Genomic DNA, 23,044 nt, shown 5'->3' on the forward strand with positions numbered 1-23,044 from the left:
TTGCAGTTGAGAAATCTCAAGTTTGAAGTGGTGGTTAAAAAGGACAGTTGTCGAATCTCTTGGGCACGAAACCTTTTCTGGGGATTTCTCCTTGGGTGGACCTCTCTCTTCCCGCCATCCGCGACCCCCAGCGGATCTGCCTAGTTTCTGCAACGCGGGTTGGGGGACTGGGGATTGATCACCGAGCCAATCGGTTTGAGTTACCCGCCAAGGCCCTCGGTGGAGCAGCCAACCCCCCAGCGTCCCGGACTGGGCCCTGGGGGATCCTGCGCTCCCCCCGCGCCCTCGAAAAGTGGCGTCGGGTCTGGTCACTGTCCCCGAGGCATGCGCTCAGGAGCCTCAGTTACACCCACGCGCTGCATTTACGCCCACGGTTCCAGAAAAGAGGCTGAATCCCCAACCTGGGTCTCGCTGCGAGACGCCCCTCCGCCCCTGGGCTGAGGCTGCAACCGAGCCCAGATTAAGCCCCTGAGGCTGGGAGGGGGACAAGTGAAGAGCCTAGGGGCTTGAGCTCGAAGCTCCGCCAGCTTCGCCAAGGGCTAGTGCTGCGCGCTGCCAGTCCGGAGTCGGGGCGGGGCCGGGGGCGTGGTTTCCACGGGCCGCGCCGGGTCTGGAGGGCTCCAGGCCAGGCCTCAGGCGGGGCTGGAGGTGGGGGTGGCCGCGAAGGCGGGACCGGGGCGGAGCTGGGCGCCTTCGGGGACCAGCGCGCTGCTGAGCTTCAGTCAGTTCTGCGCTCCTGTGCCGCCAGTATGACTGACACGCTGCTGCCCGCGGCCCCCCAGCCGCTGGAGAAAGAGGGCAACTGCTACTTTCGGAAGGTGGGCGGCTGTGAGCGGGTGGGGAGTCCGCGAGCTCCAGATCTTTTTCCTTCCAGGCTGTGGAAGGGGCTGCAGAGCGCGAGGCCGGGGTGGAGCAGGCCGGAAGGGGGAGGGGGCGCACTGGCCTGGGGCGCTCTCGGAGGAGGCTCGCGGTGAGGGGTGCGGCGGCGGTGCACCCGGCGGCCAAGAGCAGGTGACTTCCGGGGCTGGGAGTAGGGGGACGTCCGGGCCGCCCCGCGCAGGTGCCGGCGGAGGACTGGGCCAGGAGGGGCTCTCGGAGTCGCCCCCGCCGGCCGTCCCGCGCGCTTGGGAAGGGACGGTTCCTCGAGCGCTGGCACCGTTGGCGTCGCGGCGCGTGGCGACGCGAGCCCAGCTTCCACCCGAGCGCTTGGCCGTGGCGCGTGGAAGGGGAGCCGCTCAGGAGGGTTGGCGTCCCCTCTTTGCCTCCAGAATGCTTCCAGTGTAAGCCTCTTGGACTTTTTAGTGGGCGGGAGGGGATTCGGGCTTCTCCTCTGCGCGTGGCAGACCTGAGGGCAGCGGTCTCCCACCCTTTCCACTTTACGCTAAAGCGGATTTACCCGATTGCTGTGGAGACCTGCGGCGAGTGCGGCTCCTCGGGAGCTTGGTGGCCTCTCTCCCTGAACTTAACAGTTCGTAGCTCAGCCCCTCAAAAGAGGCCCAACCCACGAAGTGGGGTCGCTGGGATGCCGGCAGGTGGCACGGCCTGGACTACAAAGATGTTTTTGAATCCGAAGTCACGGGGACACCTTCCATCATTCCTTGTCTGTCCCAGCGAGTCTAAAAATAGCCTTTGGGGCTTGGCCAGGCGGGACTGGGTGGGTTGAGAAGTTGTGTTTTTTTTTAATAACTTCTATGACCCAAGGCAAAGGGCGTAATTATAAACAGGGCAGTCAAACTGTTTCCCATAGAACAATCAATTCTTAATTGTTCCAAGCCTAATGATCGAGCCAGTGAAAACGCTCTGGGCGGCTTCCTCCTTCTCCCTTGACTCTGCCTCGGGGCATTTTTTGCTCTCTGGTGAGCAGCAGTGTCTCTCTGGGGATGGGCAGGAGAAGATTCTGGGGACCGGTGAAGACTGAGTTGGAAAAATTCTTTTTAGTTAAATTGCTTTTAGCATTAAAAAAAAAAAAGTAATTTTAAGGTGTATTTAAGTGAAAAGATGTCATCATGGAATTACAGGATTAAAACTTCTAATTATGTGTGGCATTTGGGACAGAAGATCCACAGGCAGTGGAGTTACTGAAGGAGGCCAGGCCAGGGAATCCTGAGATCTTAGCCCTAGGGCCTCAGACCCTGACTGCCACCCTACTCCCCTCCACACCCGCGCCCCCCCCCCCCGCCCCCGACCCTAGAATTACAGTGTAGCCTCCAGCCAGTGGCTTCCCGCTTCTGAGACTTCATTTCCTCCCCAAATTGTTTGTCTTCTGAACAGGTGGATGTCTGGACCATCTGGGGGAAATGACAGAGGTTAGGGACAGAAGAGATGGTGAACACCTGCCAGTGTTATGTTCCTTGGTCTTCCAGAACAGGTTTTCCTGGGGAGGATATGTATAGGACAGGGTGGAAGGCCAGGGAGCTGTGAACGGATGCAAAGCTTGAGTGTTTTTCAGGTGAGGTTTCTCCAGTGGTAGATAAGAGGATCATGGGTGCGAAATACAATGAATCACTGATTTGCAATTAGAAACATCTCTTCTGAAAATGAGACCTTGTAATGATCATTGTGTTACATCATACTAGTCCAAAGAATGTTCCTAGTACAAGGTTAATAAAAGGCATCGATTGGGAACCTTCCCTGAACAAATGCTCCTTGAACGGCAGGTAGACGTTCTGCAGGTGAAGGAGGGGAGGAAGAGCCTTTCAGGTAGAGGGAACACTGGTGAAGGCACTGGACTGTGAACACTTGTGAGTGAGCCCTCAGGGGTGTGGAGGTGTAACGGGGAACCAGGCCTTTCAGGGGTCACGCACCCTGGATGCAGGGAAAGGGAACCTGGGGACCTATCAAAGTGCTTCATTCAGGCCCAGACGTGTGAGATCTGTGTCACAGAAAGAGCACTTTGAAAGCTGAGAGATCAGTAGGTGAGCGGTGGGGGAGAGGCCAGGGTGGAGCCAGGCAGGGAATGTGGAGAGTTAATCCTCATTGTCTCTGTCCTACTCTGATAGGGACTACTGATGACTTTTCAGTAACTTAAAGTACTAGGTAAACACATCCTCACCACCTATCCTTTCCACCAGCTTGTACCCCTAAGTCAAACCTGGCATCCAGACTGGAGGCAGGGATCCCAGTGGGTGCTGTGGAATGAAGAGGGCTTGAGCAAAGGCAGTCAGCAGGGATCGGAAGAATGAATGGACCGGATATGGTGGGAAAGGTGCTGCTCAGCGGAGTCCAGAATGTCTGCCTTCAGTGTCTGGGGGGATGGTCGGGGGCCTCACTGAGCTGGGGTCACCAGCAAGCTGAGGTAGGGGCAGTGGACTTGAGGCCCCCAAGAGTTATCCGAGTAGTGGTCCTTGTGGGGAGTCCACTCAGTGGACCCAGCAGCCACGAGAGTACTTGGGCTGGAGTTGCAGCTTTGAGGTGCCCCAACGAGAAATGTGGTGGGATATTGTGAAAAAGGACCCAGTATAGAAGAGAATAATACCTTCACTTAAGGGACAGGCAGAGAGATGGTAAACAAGCCTAGAGGGTGACAGTGTCAAGGCAGCTCAGAGATCTTTCTAGTAGAGGGATGAGGGTGACAAGTCAGAAGAGCCCTGGAAAATCCTGGATGTAGTCCTTTAGGGGAGTGGCCCCAAACTGTTTTGGCACCAGGGACTGGTTTCGTGGAAGATAATTTTTCCACGGACAGGTCCGGGGGTGGGCGTGGGAGGGGGTCCAGGGGGCAGGGCATAGAGATGTTTTGGGGATGATTTCATTTATTGTGCACTTTATTTCTATTATTATTACATCAGCTTCACCTCAGATCATCAGGCATTAGTTCTCAGAGGTTGGGGACCCCCTGCTTTAGGGGGTTCTGGGTAAATGAGTAGGTGGAGAATTGGGGGCAAAAGTCAGTGTTGGGGGAGTACAGAGGGGGAAGAAGCGCAGACAAAATAGTTGCTGGAGGGGTATGGGAGAGAGAAGAAGGCACGTTTGTTTAGAATGAGGAGGGAGGTCTAGAGACTTTTGAAAGCTGAGAGTAAAGACATTGGGATGGGGTGATGTGTGAAGATTCGAGGGAGAGAAAGACAATAGCTGTGGGAGGTCCCAGCAGGTGAGGACTGGAAACAGCTGGGACACATACTGAGTGGATGAGTCAACTGGGGGCAGGGAGTGAGGCCCCTGAGACTGGGGTGTTCAGGGCAGGCCCCCCGGTCCTGACTTTGGGGATTTTATGCACACTTACCGGGTCAAATTAGTTTCCAGTCAAGTCAGACTTCTTCATTCATATTCTGTTTATCCTACCTTCCCTCTCTTCCCTCCTTTTTTTTTTTTTTTAAATTATTTATGGAACTCCCCTGGTGGTCCAGTAGTTAAGACTCTGTGCTTCCAACACAGGGAGTATGGGTTCGATCCCTGGTTGGGGGATGAATATCCTATATGCCTTGTGGCACAGCCAAAATTAAAAAATAAAAATCATTTGTTTATTTGGCTGCACCATTTCTTAGTTGTTTTATATGGAATCTAGTTCCCTGACCAGGGATCCAGCCTGGACCCCCGGCACTGGGGGCCCGGGGTCTTAGCCACTGGACCACCAGGGAAGTCCCTGTACTTTTCTTGAACGTGCCATTCTATTCTGTTCATTCAAAAAGCATTTATTGTGTGGCAGCAAGCTGTGAGCCTGATGGCTCTCAGGTTTTGGGGTACACTTGACCCTGACTCATTGTGGCTCCTGTGGAAGTTCATGAGTGAGTGAAAGTCGCTCAGTCGTGTCCGACTCTTTGCGACCCCATGGACTATGTAGTCCATGGAATTCTCCAGGCCAGAATACTGGAGTGGGTAGCCTTTCCTTTTGGGGGCCTCATTTCCTGGGATAGCTCAGGCCATGTCTGACTAGACAATTAGCCTCTTTTGCTATAGTTCAGAGAGCAGGAAGTGGGGGGTGGGAGTACATGGTCCATATTCAGAGCTGAATTGTGTAACGTGTACACAAAATGAAGATTAATTGCCTGAAAGTCCTCTCTGCCTGCTGGTCCTAGACCCTGAATGTATGAGACAGTCCTGGCAGAGAGGGAGGCCCTCTGGCAAGTCAAGGTCTTCCTGGGGTTGTGCGGAATGTGGCTATACAAAGCTGAGGACACGGATTCAGTTTGGCCCCAGGTCAGACATGGACACCCCCAGCACAGACCCTGACCCCCTGGGTGAGCAACCTGGGTGGGTGGGTGGGTGGGTGGGAGTGTCTCTGAATTAAGAACATACAGAAAGTACTGAATACTTTCTGGATTGTCACATGTTACAGTATGTTTCTCTCTTTGGTTTCTCATTGTTTTTTTCTTTCTTTTTTTAAACTAATATGTTTAAATAGAGGTATAGTTCTATACAAATAATTAGTACATTACTTTCTTAAAAGAAGGACCCGTGGAAATGGAGTTTCTTTTTCCCAGACAGATCTCTATGCTCAGCCTAACGTGTCTTGGAAGAATGTGTGTTTTGGCCTGGAGTTAACGCAGAGTAATACACGTTACCAAGACACTGTATCCTGAGAGCTGGCCCTGTCTCTGGGGCTCTCTGAGGCCCGTAATCCTAAAACTCACAGGAAGATCTGTTCTTGGCCAAGAGAAAACCAGCTGGAGAAGAATCAAAGATGTTTCCCAAGGCTGTTGAAAAGACCTAAATGAAAGGGCTTAGCAGTATATGGAAGAAGAGAGTTGGTACAAAGTACAGCATTGTGAGACCTTATCTCTGCCTCTCCGTCCTCTGGGAACACTAATGGCCTGAAATGAATTTAGCTCCATTGTTTTTACCCAAGAGCTGGAGGAGAAGTTGTTTCTTATTCACAGAAGCCTCCATTCTGGACAGGGCTCCAGGGTTCATTGTGCCCTGGGTTATGGGCCCTGTTTACTCTGGATTTCCTTGAGGATCCAGCAGAGAAGGAAGGAGAATTTTTTTTTTTTTTTGATCCAGTGGCTCCTCTTAGGTCTTCCTCTGCACCATTCATCTTAGTGAAGTATAATTTCCTGTTAGACACATGTATGCTTTATCTGTCCGCATCTGCGTAGGGGAACATGTGCTGGGGAGCCCAGGCTGGGTCATGGGGTTCATCTACTCCATCTTTACTGAAGGGTGATGATATCTCTCCAGGTGTTTGAACCTACCCTTGGAGCGTTTAATCCTTCCCCCAGTGGGGGTGGGGGAAGGAGGAGGTGTAAAGGTTTGTGATGCTATCTGCTCCCCACCCCCCACCCACCACCCCACCATGGTCTGAGCCAGATCCTAGAGGCCAGGCTGGATCCAGGCTGAATATGGCCTTAGTGAGGGTCTGACCAGCTTCACTGGTGCACACCAGCAGCCCAGGGGGCGTGGTTGACCAACATCTCCTCACCTTTCATTAAGGCCAGGAGGGGGTCCCCTGGCAGAAGCAGGATTTTAGGTGACTCAGAGGAGAGTCAGCACCATAAGCTGTAACACTGTAAATGTCTCTTGCTTCCTGGGGCTATTTGGACAGATTCCAAGCCGCCACCTGATGATACAGAGCATTGGCTTTAGCCTGATCACCACTTCCTCCTTTGGCCCAGGAGTCTCATGACGCAAAGGCTACCTTGGAGGTGGCCATAAAGGACAGCAGAACCGCAGGTGCAGTGCAGCTCAGCCAGACCCAGCATCAGACTGAGTGTCTGCAGAGCAGGCAGCAACGGTTGCCAGCCGGGCGCGAGCTCTCCTGCCTGCAGCACCAGGAACAGGAAGAGATGCAGGTCCCCCTGGCCTTGCTAGTCAGAAAATTTTTTTGCCTTAGAACATTCCGTTTCTGTTGGATTCTAAGAAGAGAAAAGGACAGGGGATCAAAAACTGCCACTTCAGAAGTAGTTTCTTTTTCTCCAGTATTACTGTATTAGAAACATAACAGGAATTCCCTGGTGATTCAGTGGTTAGAACTCTTTGCTTTCACTACTGAGAGGAGCCAGGTTAGATCCCTGGCCCTTGAACTAGGATCCTATATGGCAATGGACAAAAACAAGCAACAAAAAAAGCAACAAATTGTTTTGAAGAAAGGTAATTACAGGAGTGTACAAAATACGCACATACCAGCCCCGGTCTAGGTAAGAACTGTAAACTAATAATGAGTATATCCTGTGTGTGTGTTAGTCGCTCAGTCGTGTCTGACCTCATGGACTGTAGCCCGCCAGGCTTCTTTGGTCCATGAAATTCTCCAGGCAAGAATACTGACGTGGGTAGCCTTTCCCTTCTCCAGGCGATCTTTCCGACCCAGAGATCCAACCCATGTCTCCTGCATTTCAGGTAGATTCTTTACCATCTAAGCCATCAGGGAATACATCCTACCAGTTGAAATAAATGGGTCATTAGTTGGGTCTGAAAATATATTTGACTCACAGAAATTGTTGTGATCACGAATCTTTGTAGAGTGGCACACACTTTGTACCCACACAATAGGTGTCTATAGATTTGTAAAAGTGACTGAATAATCTCATTCAGGATTATAGCTACATTTCGGTTCATACTGTGGCCCCTAACCCCGTGCGGATGGATGGGGATGCTGGAGGGAGGCGCCCGGCAGAGATCGTGGAAGGGCAGGAGGCCTCTTTACAAGTGCCAAGTTCACGTTTTAATTTTTATGGACGTGGAAGAGGTAGATTCTGTTCATCCAAACTGCCCTGAATCTCCAGTGTGGTGAAAAGTTAAATTAGATGTATTTTTTGTGTATTGTAGGGTATCGCATGCTATTTCTGTGCTTGCTGGTTGTCAGTTTCTGGCTAACTTATAAACAAACAATTGTGCTTTCCAGAGCTTGGTGGTTGAGTGAGGGATTGCGTAATCCTAGGAAGGAGTGAGAAAGTGAGAAAGGCAGAGAAAATAACTTCACGCACTAGAGAGGCAGCCAAAAGCACCCCGTCTTCCATGCCCTGTGTGAGGGTCTCTAATCAGGAGACCCTGCATGGTCACCCTTCACTCAGTCTCACTCCTGACCTGGAAACCCCAAGTTCACACTGTGCCCTCAATTTGCTGAAAACATATCTGCATGTGTGAGTTTTATCTTTGGCTGTGTGGAAGAAGGGCCTCACTGGTTCTCTGGGGGTGGGGGGAGCCAGGTGCCAGGCACTGCCTAGAGCAAGTCCCCACCCTCCCTCCACCCCCGCCCCCCCAACTTTGGGGAGGAAAGATTCCTCCAGTGCCTCTGTGTCTGCCTTCCCAGTGACCTGGCCTGTCTGCCTTTTCATTGTCGGTGTCTGCATGTGTAGGTTGAATAGCCTTTCCTTTCTTCCAAATCCACTGCCTCTGGTGTTTGCCTAGGTCCTGCTCTTTTGTGTGTGTGTGTGTGTGTGTGTTTACTTTTTTCTTTTCTGAGGGGTGGGGGAGCCACGCCACACATTGTGCAGGATCTTAGTTCCCTGACCAGGAATCAAACCTATGTCCCCTGTAGTGGAAGTAGAGTCCTAACCACTGGACTGCAAGGAAGGCCCTAGATCCCACTCTTTTGTTTTGTTTGTTTGTTTGGTTTTGGTTATGCTGGGTCTTCTTTGCTGTGCGCAGGTTTTCTCTAGCTGCAGAGAATGGGGGCTACTCTTCGTTGCAGTGCAGTCTTCTCATTGTGGTAGCTTCTCTTGTTGCTGAGCACAGGTTTCAGTAGTTGTGACCCATGGGCTTTAGTTGCCCGCGGCATGTGGAATCTTCCTGGACCAGGGATTGAACTGGTGTCCTCTGCCTTGCTAGGCAGATTCCTTGCCACTATACCACTAGGGAAGTCCCCTAGATCCTGCTCTTAAATACTTGTTTCCCAGCCAAACAACGTGATTGTTCACAGAGGACATGTGCATGTATATTAACAAATAGAGTTTTTACTCTGGATGAACTTACTCTGGTTAGGACTTTTTCTTAGCTGCGGTTACCAGGAAATCTATTCCCAAATGGTTTAGGCAAATAACCACACTATGTATGGTTGTTGTCGTTCAGTCACTCAGTTGTGTCCAACTCTTTGCAACCCTGTGGACTGCAGCACACCAGGCTTCTATGTCCTTCACCATCTCTTGGAGTTTGCTCAAACTCATGTTCAGTGAGTCAGTGATGCCATCCAACCATCTCGTCCTCTGTCATCTCCTTCTCCTGCCTTCAATCTTTCCCAGTCTTTTCCAGTGAGTCGACTCTTCACATTAGGTGGCCAGAATGTTGGAGCTTCAGCTTCAGCATCTGTCCTTCCTATGAATATTCAGGGTTAATTTCCGTTAGGATTAATTTCCTTCTCTGCTAGCTCAGTTGGTAAAGAATCTGCCTGCAATGCAGGAGACCCTGGTTTGATCCCTGGGCTGGAAAGATCCCCTGGAGATGGGAATGGCTACCTGCTCCAGTATTCTGGCATGGAGAATTCCATAGACTGTATAGTCCATGGGGTCACAAAGAGTCGGACATGACTGAGCGACTTTCACTTTCACTTTCCTTTAGGACTGATTGGTTTGATCTGGTATGGTACATTCTTACAATGGAATTCTACTCAGCAATTAAAAGGAGCAAACCACTCATAAGTACAATATGGATGAATCCCAAAGCAATCTATTGAGCAAAATAAGTCAGACACAAAAGAATATATACTATATAATTCCACTTATACAAAGTTCTAAAACATGCAAAAGTCTAGGATGATAGAAACCAGAGTCTTGGTTGCCTTGGGGATGACAAGAATTGTCTATATTCTGATTCGAATAGTGGTTACACAAGTGTGTGTGTGTGTGTGTGTGTGTGTGTGTGTGTGTAGATATATATATATACACATATGTATATGTATATATGTATGTATATGTGTGTGTGTGTGTATTTTTGTCCAAACTCATTGAGCTATGTACTTTAAAATCTGTGTATTTTATTATGTGTAAATTGTACCTCAACTTTTATTATTTTTAATTTTATTTATTTTGGCTATGTTAGGCTTTTCTCTATTAGAGTGAGTGGGGACTACTCTCTGGTTGCAGCGTGCAGGCTTCTTATTGTGGTGGCTTGTCTTGTTGGGGAGCACAGGCTCTAGAATGCAGGCTTGGTAATTGGGGTGCACAGGCTTAGTTGCTCTGTGGCATGTGGAATCTTCCCGGATCAGGGATCAAACCCATGTCTTCTGCATTGTCGGGTGGATTCTTTACCACTGAGCCACCAGGAAAGCCCTCACTTTTTAAAAAATGGTGTAGGCAAGAAAGGGAATGCATTTGACTCCTGGAACTAAGAAGTCCTGAGGAATGGCTTCAGGCCAGGCCTGATCTAGGGCTCAAAAGCCACCCAAGACTCAATTTCTCAGTTCTGCTCCCCCAGGTTAGCTCCGTTTTGGGGAAGACACTCCCCAGCTCTGGTAACGTGGCTGCAGCTGCCCAGTCTCAGCATCTTCCTAGATTCAGGGCTGATGGGGGAAAAGGAAGGCCCCTCCCTGGTGGGCTCTGGTTATCCTATGTCAAGTGCTCAGTTTGAATCAGACCCGAGGTGAGTTTGGTTTTCCAGTTGGCCAGGCATGAGACAGATGTCCTTCCCCTTGGAAAGGAGGTGTAGGCGCATGAGTTTACCAGCTTGACTATTATGGGCTACAAGGTGGGAGAGTGGGAATTGGGTCACTGTGGCCAAAGGGTGTGTGTGCGTGATGTTAGGCAGCCCTCAGCCGGGAACCATGAGAGGGAAGCCTGGGAATTGGTAGGTGAGCTGTCCCCAGATCCCCACACATTCCTGCTGCTCAGGCTCAACTCAAGAGTGGCAGAAAGGACGTGGGCTTAAAGTCTCTCTCCCATCCTTACTGTGTCCAGCATGGTTTTTTAAAAAATATTTATTTCATGCAAACTCTTGGTTGGGGCAGGTGGGATCTAGTTCCCTGATCAGAGATCAAACCCACGTCCTCTGCATTGGGAGCATGAAGTCTTAACTAACCCCTGGACCACCAGGGAAGTCCCCTGCCTTTAACATCTTGAGTAGCTCACTCACCTTCCAAGCTTTAGAATTGTGGGGTCCAAGATGCTGTACCAGAGCCCACGTGGGCTGTCCAACGTATGGGAGACCCCAGTAAGCTAGTGAGAAAGCTGAACTTTCACTCCATACTTGGTTTTCTCAGGTGTGGGCAGTTGGACTATCCTTCCGTGTGTTGAGACGAACGCCCTTGCCCAAGCCTTAGTCCAGTCAGGAAACTGACAGACTCTGTATAGTGGACAGACTCAGGTTCACTGAGTCTTATAGACAGTGATCCTAGAGGCCAGGGCAGTTCATTTGCTCCCCCCACCCCGTCTTCAGTTCCCAGGCCAGGCCAGTCTGACGGGTGCTGCCTAGGTCCTGGGCACAAGCCCGCAGTCCAGTTTGGAGCAGTGCTTCCTCCTGTTGGGATCCAATGAAGAACTGAGGCGTGACTGTGGGTCCCCACTAGCAGAGAGCGCCTGTGGCAGCGGCCGGTAGACAGCAAGCAGCCTCTGTGATTCCAGGGCGTCTTTCTGACAGTCTCAACCCAGATTCATCTCTCAGGGCTCTGGGTAGTTTCCAAATAGCCCTGTGGGCGTGTCTGGTGTTTCCACCAGGCCCAGCATTCCTACCTGTCAGTAAGAAGTAATGTGATTTGGGGTCCAGTCACTCAATCAGATCTAATCCTAAGCATTCCTATGTCTTATCTGGAAACTTGACCCCACATCTGTGGGCTGGTTAGGGCGTAGCCATTCCAGGCCTGCCAGACCCTGGGTGAGGTATGGGAGCAGGAAAAAGTTCTTATCCTTGAGCTGGAATGGCTGCTTATCAGCTCTGGGAATGTCCATAAAGGAATTAGTTATTAAGGCTTCTCTGTAAAATAGAACACAGCCTTGGTGAACCATGTAATTTTAAGTCAGATCAAGCCACCCCTTCATAGTAATTTTGGGAAATAGAAACGAAAGAGGCCTGCAATTATTTTAGCCCTGTAATATTGTTAGCTTAATATTAAAGACATTTTCATCTTAGGTCTGATTTTCTGACTTTTACTTTCAATCAGGGGTCATTTAATGGTGTGAAAGATGTTAATTTTAAGACTATTCCAAGTCAGATTGTGACTGTGTAATTTGAATTTGGGAAGCTGTGTGGGGGGCAGGTGGGGGTGGCCACCTGCTACCTTGTTGTCATCTAGTTGTTGAGTCGTGTCCAACTCTTTGCGACCCCATGGACTGTAGCTCCCTAGGCTCTTCTGTCAGTGGGATTTCCCAAGCAAGAATACTGGAGTGGGTTGCCATTTCCTTCTCCAGGGGATCTTCCCAACCCAGGAATTGAACCTGCGTCTCTTGCACTGGCAGGCAGATTCTTTACCACTGTGCCACCTGCTGTGATGGGAGAATGAGAAATCTTTGTGGAAGGAGACATGTAACAACTCCTTTCTGACTCAGTAGTCCAAAGGTGGCTAATATGGGAATCCCTGAGAAGCCTGGGGCTGCAGATAACCCATTTCTTCCTTCTTGGGGTCAAGGCCATGGGTGTGGCTTGGGCAGAGGTGTGGGAGGCTAGGTATGTGCAGGGCTGCAGTGACAGTGACCAAGCGGTGACGCAGAGAGAAAGGGCAGTCATCTCGCCAAATACTGCCCACCAGCCACTCCCAGGGTGTGAGCATAAGCCCTGTCAGTGGGCAGAGCTCAAAGATATGCTTTAGAAAGAACCTTCACTTAGATCTCTGGGCTTCTATTATTACCTGCTGGAGTGGGAAGAACACTATTAGATTAAAAGGAAACTTTTTGAATCACTTTGCTGTACACCTGAAACTAACACTATATAGTAAATCAACTATAATTTACCAAACAAAAGGGGGGAATTCCTTGGCAGTCCAGTGTTGAGGATGTGGCTTCTCACTGGGGTGGCCCAGGTTTGATCCCTGATGGGGAACTATGAGCCCAAAAGCTGCTCAGACCAAAAAAAAAAAAGGAAACTTTTTTTTTCTGATATTAAACTTTTCACAGTGAAACATTGATTATAATCTAGGGACTTTCCTGTTGGTCCAATGGTTCAGACTCTGTGCTCCCAATACAGGAGGCATGGGTTGGATCCCTGGTCAGGGAACTAAGATCCTGCATGCTGCACAGTGAGGCCAAGAAAGAGAGAGCAACTGGAGGCTGGATTTGGCACATGGATCTTAAAAAAAAGGGGGAAACTTTTTTCCTGATATTGAACTTTGCACAGTGAAACATTGATTGTGAACTAAATACCCCAGGAAATAATGGACAGAGAACACAGACAATTCTCCAGAAAAAAAAAATTTAACTGATCAATAATATAAGAAAAAAGTTGTTTACCTTCACTAATAACAAATGCAAATTGGGAGAATAGGATACCTATTTTTCATATATCAATTTGGCAAAGATTAACGATACATATCAACTCAACAATAAAAGACAACTTGGTTTAAAAATAGGCAAGAAACCTGAATTGCTCTTTCTCCAAAGATATACAAATGGCCAATGAGCATATGAAAAGATGTTCAGCATCGTTACCCATTAGGGAAGTGCAAAGCAAAACCACAGGGAGATACCACACATCCTAGGTTGGCTATAATAAAAAAGTGAAACAAGATCAGGAAAAAGTATTGAGGAGGATAAGGGTAAATTGGAGTCCTCATCTACTGCTGGTGGGAATGTAAGATATTGTAGCCACTTTGGAAAAGAGTTTGACCTCAAATGGTTAAACGTAGAATTAACCATATGATGTATGACTATGGCATAGGAGAATTAACCATGTGACATAAGAGAAGGGAGTGACAGAGGATGAGATGGTTCAATAGCATCACCGACTCAATGGACATGACTTTGAGCAAACTCCAGGAGATAGTGAAGGACAGGGAAGCCTGGCGTGCCGCAGTCCGTGGAGTTGCAAAGAGTCGGGCATGACTTAGAGACTGAACAGCAACAACCACCATATGACACAATAGTTCCACTCTTAGATCTATAGCCGAGAGCAAGAAAGACATTCATTCACATAGAAACTTACACGGAAGTAAGCAGCCCTATTCATAAGAGCCCAATGTCCTTTAACTGATGAATGGATTATGAATGTGCATATCGACAGGAGTGTTAGGGACAAAAAGAAGGGAAGTACTGATACATGCTGCACTGTGGATAAACCTTAAGCTAAGTGAAAGAAGCCCGTCGCAACAGACATTCCATTATATGGAATGTCCAGGTTAAGCAAGTCTGTACAGATAGAAAGTAGGTTCGTGGTTGCCTCAGGCTAGTGGGGAACCTTCAGTTGTGGCATGTGACATCTAGTTCCTCAGCCAGGGACTGAACTCATGCCCCTTGCAGGAGAAGCCTGGAGTCCCAAATGCTGGACTGCCAGGGAAGTCCTGAGTCTTAATGTTCTGAGAGGCCAACGCTGGCCATGGCATTGCATACATGCTGTTCCTGGGGGGAGGAGTGTGCTTTGTATGATCCTTCATACATAAGGAGGCCTGCACATGGATTCCTCTCAACTCTCTTTTTCCCAGTGATCTGGCTATGTGTTCTTATTGAACCTCTGTCATAAATGTCAGCTGTGAGTGCAACTGTATGTTGAGTCCTGCGAAACTCCAGTCATGTGGCTGGTCTGGAGCACTCCTGACACAGCCACTAGTGTGGAAAGTAACAATATGCATATAAAATAGGTGGGCAGGGGCTTTCCCGGTGGTCCAGTGGTTAAGATTCCATGGTCCCCATGCAGGGGGCCAGGGTTCAATCCCTGGTCAGGGAACTTGATCCCTCATGCCGAAACTACGAGTTTGAATGCTACAACTAAAGGTCCCACATGGTGCAATGAAGGTCAAAGATCCTGCATGCCGCAGAGAAGACTTGGTACAGCCAAATAAATAAATAAACATTAAAAAAAAATCTTAACTTCTTAAAAAAAATTGAGTAGGAAAGAAATTCCTACTCCAAAGTCAGTTCACAGTGCCTGTTTTGGCATTGTGTTATGGTGAATGACTTTTATTTTCTTTTTTACACGTTTTGGCATTTCATATATTTTCCATGTTTATGTTACTTTTATTTTCAGAAAAGATGAGTATTAAAAAAATTTTTTTTCTGTTGTGTTTGACATTTGTCATCATTTTTAGAGTGGCTGACCTTTAAAGGGGCTTCTCTTGTTTTCTTTCCCTTAGGGTTGCAATCCCCTTGCACAGACTGGCCGGAGCAAACTACAGAATCAGAGGGCTGCCTTGAACCAGCAGATCTTGAAAGCCATGCGGATGAGAACAGGAGCTGAGAACCTTCTGAAGTAAGTGTCTGCTGGCTCCGCCACCTCCACTGGGAGCCCGGCCTCTCCTAAGGCCTCTCCATCTATTTCCTAAACTCTCCGACCTGCCAGACTTCCTCTCAGCTCTTGATTTTAGCTTTGAGCCTCCTCCTTATTTCTGGCACCTGGAACAGGCCCTGTCTCACCTAGAGGTTGGTTGTGTCAAAGACGTGTATTTTACGCAGCCTGTCTGTGTGGTGGGGGTGGGAGGACAATGGGGGGAGGTCCAGTTATCCTATGCTTGTTTGTTTTTCCCACTTTCTTGGGACCCGTCTGTTTTCTTATGCCTGATCTACAGTCACTTCTTGCTGAATATTTGTTGAATGTATAAAGAAAAGGCAGAGAGAAAGAAAGGAATAGGAACCTTTCTGTTGCCAGCATTCATCTCTATAACGAGAGGGGCCTCCTAGGCCTGGGGCTCTTGGGACACTCATTATTATGCTCTGGTGGTAACATAGTTAACTTCTCAAGCATAGAACTCAGTGAAGCCTTACCTGTAGACTTTCTTCTGCAGAGTTCTGGGGGTAGCTCTTGCCAACCCCATGCCACCTTGTGCACTGTGTACGAGAGGCAGGCACTGTGTGTGCTACCAGCTTACTCAGACAGATGCCTCCTAGAGCCCCAGAAAGAGATGGGGAGTGTTTGCTGGGACCTGGAACCTGGAAAGCTGGCAGGATATGGCTAATGGCTGTTTTCAGTGAGTGAAGTTCACTCTTGGAGGCCTTAAGGAGCCCAGGATGCTTGGAGGCTGCTGGGCAAAGCCAGATACATCAAACCAGGTGTTGGTAAAAAAGCTACAAGACTCATGGTCACAAATATGTTTGAGGAGTATGGTCCATTCTTCCTTATGGGCCGCTTACCCGAGCACTCAGTGAAGAGAGGTGGAGGGTTTCTCACCATCAACTTGGAGTAAATTCATTAAAAAAACTTTTTTTTCAATTTTATTGCAATTGAATTGCTATACAATGTTGTGTTAATTTCTGCTGTACAGAAAAGTGAATCAACCATACATATACACATATCCCCGCTTTTTGGAGTGTCCTTCCCATTTGGGTCACTGCAGAACATTGAGTAGCCTTCTCTGTGTTATATAACCTATACAGTAGGTTGTTATTAATTATCTCTTTTATATATAGTATCAGTAGTGTATATAGGTCAATCCCAATATCCCATCTCATCCCACCCTCCTCCTTAAATTCATTTCTGAATCAATCTGTTCCTTAGGAAAGATCTCTGAGGTATGAAGTAGGAGAAAAGAAAAACGCAGGACAGCATGCCCTGCGTATACATTTTAAGGGATGAAGAAAACGCTGTTAGGGGCTCTTGGGAGCTAGGCAGTGTAGAGGTGACTCCTACTTGTCACATTATACTTTCAGTGTTTGAATGTCCTTTTCCAAAGTGTATGGATTACGTTTATGCATTTTTATTCTGAGATATCCAGAAGAATTGTGAGAGGCCCAGAAGAATAACGTAAGTGACCCACTGCCCCTGGGTCAGAACGACAGTGCTGACCTGTGCTGGTTTCGTGACTCATGGACTAGCAGACAATGCAAGTCCCGGCTGGCCAAGTGTCTGGAACCTCTTCTCCAGCTACTTCCGCAACAGGACGGAAGGGAGATTGTTCCTGGAGGAGACTGGGGAAAATGCTGTAACATGTCAGCTTTTGAAATATCTGACCATGTCCCTGTCCCCAGAGAAGTCTGGACCTGGGAGTTGTCAGGTCCACTATGCAGCGGACCTCATCGGCCAGGGCAGCTCAAGAGAGCCCCCCGATTTTGGGAGGACTTACCGTGTGTTGAGCTTGACATGCTGAGGGCCCCACTGGTGTGTTTTGTAGCCTTGGGTTTTGGGTGACACCTTGCCAGGCCAGCAGTGTGGTTGAGGGGGGTGCGTGGGGAGCCCTGACCCTGTGCCTGTCTGTTCACCCAACGAATGGATTTGTTGAGCACCTGCTAAGTGGCAGGCAGTGCCTGAAATGCGAAGGGATAAGGCTGTGAGCAATTCAGACAAGGCCCTGCTTTCCTGATGCTTAATCTCTCTTGGGGGAAGCTTAATACACAAGCAAACAAATCCGCTCACGTCAGGAGGTGATGTTTTCCAGGGCGCCAATGAGAGGGAAGTGTGACAGAGGCTGACACAGCGTGGTGTGGCCTTGGAGACCGAACGTGGTCAGGGAGGCCCTTTTTGGCCAGGGCACTTGGCGTTGCTAAGGTGGGGACTAGGGTGGTTTTGTCTGTCTTGCTCTGTGAATGACACCAGCAAACAGCCTCTCTGAGGCTCGTTGTCAAGTCCGGTGTTGAGCTGGCAGGGGTGGGGGTGGGGTGCAGGTGGTTAATGATTCTTACAGTGACCTAAAAGTTCAAAGTGCTCCTCTCTGGAGAATGTTGTTGGAGGAAACCCTAAAGGTATTTATTAATCTGACTTAACCGGCACCAACCGTTTCCCAAAAACAAATAGGGTGTTTAGCCAAGCGCAGCTCTGGCCCGTGGGTGTCCCTGGCTGGCCAATTAGGGGGCTGTCCCTGCCAGCAAAGGGTAGTCAGAAAGTGGGCCCTGCTGTCCTGTCTGTCTGTCTGTTTTCAGGTTTCCAAATGCCCTGCCACAGCCTCCCGATGAAGGTAGAGCAGATGGAATGTTTGGGGGAGGTTGTGTTTGGGAAACTGACCCTCAAATGCAGAAACGGGAGGGACCCGGTCCTTATGGGCATCAGTAAGGGACCTTTGAGGCTGGGCGGGTGTTGTGAGGAGCCAGGTTTTGTAGGCTGCGAGCAATTCAGGTGAGACCCTGCTTTCTTGATGCTTAATGTCTCGTGGGGAAGACCGACTCTGATCCATATCGGCCGAGTCCATGAGCTTCCTGGAATTTGATTCGGAAAATATCAGGTATTTTAAACGTGCCTTTTCAGGCTAAGCAAGGACAATATCCTCTGTCCTTTCCTAGCTCCTTTCCCTCCCTTGAGAAAAAGCTGGTGTAGCCATGTGATGATGTTTCTCAAAAACAGATGGTCTTTGTGAAACTCAAAGCCAAGTTGTCACACAGCTCAATTTTAACTAACTGGTTCTTTGAACAAGGGCAGTCATTTAACATCTTGGGCTTTAGGTTCCCTTCTTGGGGCCAGGGGGGTCTGGGAAAGAGTGAAGGGACCAGTGCTGTGAGGCAGTAGGGAGTGGTAGGGACTGTGGTGAAGAGCAGGGCGTATGCTCTCTGGGTGGGAGGGGTGGGGCAACTCCAGCGTGGCCCATATGGAGGGCAAGGGCTAGGGTTGCCAGATCTCCAGTTTTGCTTGTTTTTTTTTTTCAGGAAAAGCCAGAGATCTGACTCCCCTTCCCCCCACCCTCCTACCCCCTACCTTTTTTAAATCTTCTGATAATTGAATTTTAAAATACTGGCAGCTAGTTCAAGGGGGAGGAAAACACCCAGAGAGTCAAATAAGCAAGTCCCATGGACCTCCAGTTTGTGACTTCTGAACCAGAGGGTGATGAAGTCCTGGGACACGGGTGCCCTGGGGTACGTTGGTCTGTATGAGCGTGATTTGAGGTTCATGACTGCTCACACTATCAGTTCTGAGGGGGGTTGATGTCTGGGCAGGGAGATGTATGAGCCAAGGCCTTGGGGGGCGTCTGCCTTCCTGCACTGAGAAGTGGGCTGGGAGCAGATGTCCTCCCAGACCCGCTGATCTGCTGCCTTAGCCGAGTGGCCACACCAGAGCACTGGGCAGTGCTTATTCCAGTCTTCCTGAATCCCTGGTAGAGCAGGATTTGGGGTCAGATGGATTAAGGCCACACAGCTCCAATAAAGTCTCTGAAGCTGGTACAAGCCTGTATTGCCTGTCAACAAGCCTGTTCCTAGAGGGACATTTTACTAAAAGACTTGGAAGAAAAATATTACACTAAAATAAACGGACATACGTGGGTCAGAATGCAAATTCACGTGCACCTTTAAGAGAAAACATGGGGATTTTAGAGAAATTTTGGACTTGGGGCAAAGAAGCCATATATCCCATGGGGCATCCTAATGGTGGAAAAGGTCTCAGAAACCGCCACTTGAGGGACGTGTGTGGATGTGGTCAGTAGCCACAGGAAATCATTGAATGTGGCCTTCCTTTCCCTGTTCACACATGGTGGATTGATCACTCAGAGAGAGTAAGTGGGATACCTTTTAATTCTTCTGCAGCGTGTGTAGGCTCTTTATGAAAAGCCCAAGGGAGTAGGGGCTTCCTTGGTGGCTCAGACGGTAAAGAATCCACCTGCAGTGTGGGAGACCCAGGTTCGGTCCCTGGACCAGGAAGATCCCCTGGAGAAGGGAATGGCTACCTACTCCAGTTTTCTTGCCTGGAGAATTCCATGGACAGAGGAGCCAAAAAAAGAGTCAGACATAACTGAATAACTAACACTTTCACTGTCAAAGGAGTAGGCTTCTCCTTGGTGGTCCAGACCAGAGAGTAGACCCAGGGCAGGAAAGGGCTAAAACACCCTTCTGCCTCATCCTGGTTGGTCTCAGAAACTCTTGGCTGTAACTTCAGTTACCAGATAACAGGCATCTCAGAGGAGCAGTACACACAGGTGAAAGCTGAGAAACTCCATGTTCTTCCAAGAAGACCCTGGAGAGGATTCATTTTCACGTAGAAAGGCAGCCCAGGTACAGAACATCAGTGTTGAAGGGACCAGGGTTCTGGTTCTTCATTCCTGATTTGGGCCAGCTCCTCCCCCAGCCGGTGCACAGGGGAGCTGGCACATGTGTCATATTAAACGGGTGGCATCTTATGGAAGAAGCCCCCCCTCCACCAGTGAATCCATGAAAAATCCTGATCTGTATTAGGAACGGTACACACTATAGTGTTGGTTTCTGAATCAGTATAGTACCTTAAGGTCAGCATTGTGGAAACACACCCTGAGGGCCCCTCCTGGCCACCAGCTTTTTCCAGAGTGACCCATGATCCACATGAAGAGGCCCACATCCAAAGAGCAGCTCACTGATTTGTTGTAAATCCTAAACCTCAAGTTGTTGCCAAGTTGAAAAGAAGTGGCAGATCAGTATACTGAGGTGGGAAAAGCAAAGCGCCAGCATATTTGGAGGTTCTTCAGGTATTTGGTTGGAGGTCTTAGGGCCTATAGCGTCATATTTAAGTTCGACCCATTCTGTTGCTAAGAACCAGTCTCTTCCCCAACCCCCCCACCCCCCACACCATTGACTCTGAAGAGTAATCTTGACTCTGCCCTTTGTTCTTTCATAACCTGAAATTTGTGAAGCCTCTACCATGTGAAAAAAGGTTGCAGGAGAAATACAGAGAGATAGTAGGCAAAAAGGTCTTGTCCCTCCAGGAATTATAATTGTTTGTCTTGCCTCACTCTAAAATGTATTTGAAGGACTTCCCTGGTGGTCCAGTGGTTAAGAATCCCCCCTCCAATGCAGGAGATATGAGTTTGATTTCTGGTTGGGGAACTAAGATCCCACATGCTTCGGAGCAACAAAGCCCAAGCAAGTTGCAACTAGAGAGCCCATGAGCTCTAGAGCCCATGCGCTGCAACTAGAGAAAGCCTGCCTGCTACAATAAAGAGCCTGCGCAACCAAATAAAATAAAAATAATGAAAAATTTTTAAAAGATAATAAAAAATGAAATCAAATAAAATGTATTTGAGGCACCTTAATACACTTGATCCCCTAGAGAAGGAAATGGCAACCCACTCCAGTGTTCTTGTCTGGAGAATTCCACGTATAGAGGAGCCTGGTGAGCTGTAGTCCATGGGGTTGCAAAGAGTTGGACACAACTAAGTGACTAACACGCACACACACATACACACAACACACTTGTATCGCGTGTAAGATTAACAGAATGATGAGGATGTGGGGGCAGGTGGAAGAAGAATAAAAGAGATTTAGTTGGAAGTAAGACTAGTACCCTCTACAAGGTCTTATATCCTCTGTTAGACGTGGGCCATGTTTTTCTCTGAGTTTTCTGGCAGGCAGTAAGAAGGGAATGTGATCTGGAACACATTTCATACCCATTATTCAAAATCAGATAATTTACTAAGAAGAAGCTGTTCCCAATACCAAGGACAGGGAGAATTTCCTCCTTTGTACCCTCGTGGATGTTATCAGCTAGTGAATCAGTCATGTTCTCAGTAACATCTCTATACTGCAGGTTTTACAAGGGGCAAGTTGTGACCCATGGGGTGTAATGAAATCAATTCAGTGGGTTGCTGTGGTATAATAAAAAGAAAAAGTGTTTGGTTTTTGTGCCTGGTTCCTGGCACAGAGCTCCTAAAACCCTTGGAATTACTTGCGTGTCTTGTATGCTAATGAAATGACACCCAGTGGGGGTTGGGAGCCTTTGGGAGCTAGGGAGCTTGCTGTTTATCAGAAAGAGCAAGCCTGTTGAGCGGGTTGGAACTTTCAGCCTCTCCCCTGGACTTCTGGGAAAGAGAGGCTGGAGATTGAGTTTAATCATCAGTAGCCAACGATTTAGTCAATTATGCCCACGTAATGAAGTAATGAAACCTCCATTAAACTGCTAAGTGATGGGGAACTTGGAGGTTGGAGAACACATCAAGGATCAGGGAGGGAGACCTGCCCGGAGAGGGCATGGAGGCTCCGCACCCTCCTTGGCCTGTGGATCCTCTTCCACCTGGCTTTCCTGAGCTGTATTCTTTACCATAAACCACAGTAGGGACTTCCCTGGTGCTCCAGTGGTTAGGATTCTCACTGCATGCCCTGGGGGTTTGATCCCTGGTTGAGGAACTAAGATCCCATAGGCCTTGCATTGTGGCCAAACAAACAAACAAAAAAACCCACAGTAAATGTCAGGAAAAGGTTTTCTTGAATTTTGTGTGCCATTCCAGTGAATTGTTGAAGCTGAGAAAGGGGTTGTGGGAAGCTCTGATCTGTAGCTGGCTGGTCAGAAATACAGGTGTCCTCCCCTCCCACCAACTTGGAACTGGTGCCTAAAGTGGGGCAGCCTTGTGGCACTGAGCCCAGAATCTGTGGGGTCTCTGCTAACTCTGGGAGTTGGTGACAGAATTGAATTGAATTGTTGGGCACCCAGCTGGTGTCAGAGAATCAGAATTGTAAAGTTTCAAACTTTATGATTTTTTAAAAAGTTATGAGAATTGCTGTGATCTCATGGCAAGCCTTCAAGATGGTGCAGAAGAAAGATAAGAAGCCTAAGAAGTCAACCTGGAAGTTTAATTTGGATCTTACTCATCCAGTAGAAGATGGAATTTTTGATTCTGGGTATTTTGAACAGTTATTGCGGGAGAAAGTTGAAGTGAATGGCAAGACTGGAAATCTTGGGAATGTCATTCACATTGAATGCTTCAAGAATAAAATCATAGTCGTTTTTGAGAAACAGTTCTCTAAAAGATATTTGAAGTACCTTAGCAAGGAATAGTGAGAAGGCAATGGCACCCCACTCCAGTACTCTTGCCTGGAAAATCCCATGGACAGAGGAGCCTGGTGCGCTGCAGTCCATGGGGTCGCTAGGAGTCGGACACGACTGAGCGACTTCACTTTCACGCATTGGAGAAGAAATGGCAACCCGCTCCAGTGTTTTTGCCTGGAGAATCCCAGGGACAGGGGAGCCTGGTGGGCTGCAGTCTTTGGGGTCACACAGAGTCGGACACGACTGATGTGACTTAACGGTGGCAGCAGCAGCAGCAGCAGCAGCAGCAAGGAATACCTGAAAAGGAACAATCTTCGTGATTGGGTTTGTGTGGTTGCATCAGACGAGGAGACTTACGAGCTTCCTTACTTCCAGATTAGTCAAGATGAAGATTAACCTGTTCCCATCCTGTCAGTTTGGTTTCATTGTACTGACAACCTCAGCTGGCATCATGGAC

General features: G+C 48.6%; 1 protein-coding gene across 1 annotated transcript in view; it reads left to right on the forward strand.

Annotated features, from left to right (window-relative positions):
• The first annotated feature begins 679 nt into the window (after nucleotides 1–679).
• RHPN2 (rhophilin Rho GTPase binding protein 2) overlaps nucleotides 680–23,044 on the forward strand; it is a 70,490-nt gene continuing 48,125 nt past the window's right edge. Inside the window, exons 1-2 of the mRNA XM_027515998.1 lie at nucleotides 680–818; nucleotides 15,077–15,192. Of these exons, the coding sequence (XP_027371799.1) occupies nucleotides 750–818; nucleotides 15,077–15,192 (185 nt within the window). The 5' untranslated portion in view covers nucleotides 680–749. The remainder of the gene's footprint in view (nucleotides 819–15,076; nucleotides 15,193–23,044) is intronic.

This window comes from Bos indicus x Bos taurus, chromosome 18, assembly GCF_003369695.1.
Source record: "Bos indicus x Bos taurus breed Angus x Brahman F1 hybrid chromosome 18, Bos_hybrid_MaternalHap_v2.0, whole genome shotgun sequence".
In the NCBI taxonomy this organism is placed as follows: Eukaryota; Metazoa; Chordata; class Mammalia; order Artiodactyla; family Bovidae; genus Bos; species Bos indicus x Bos taurus.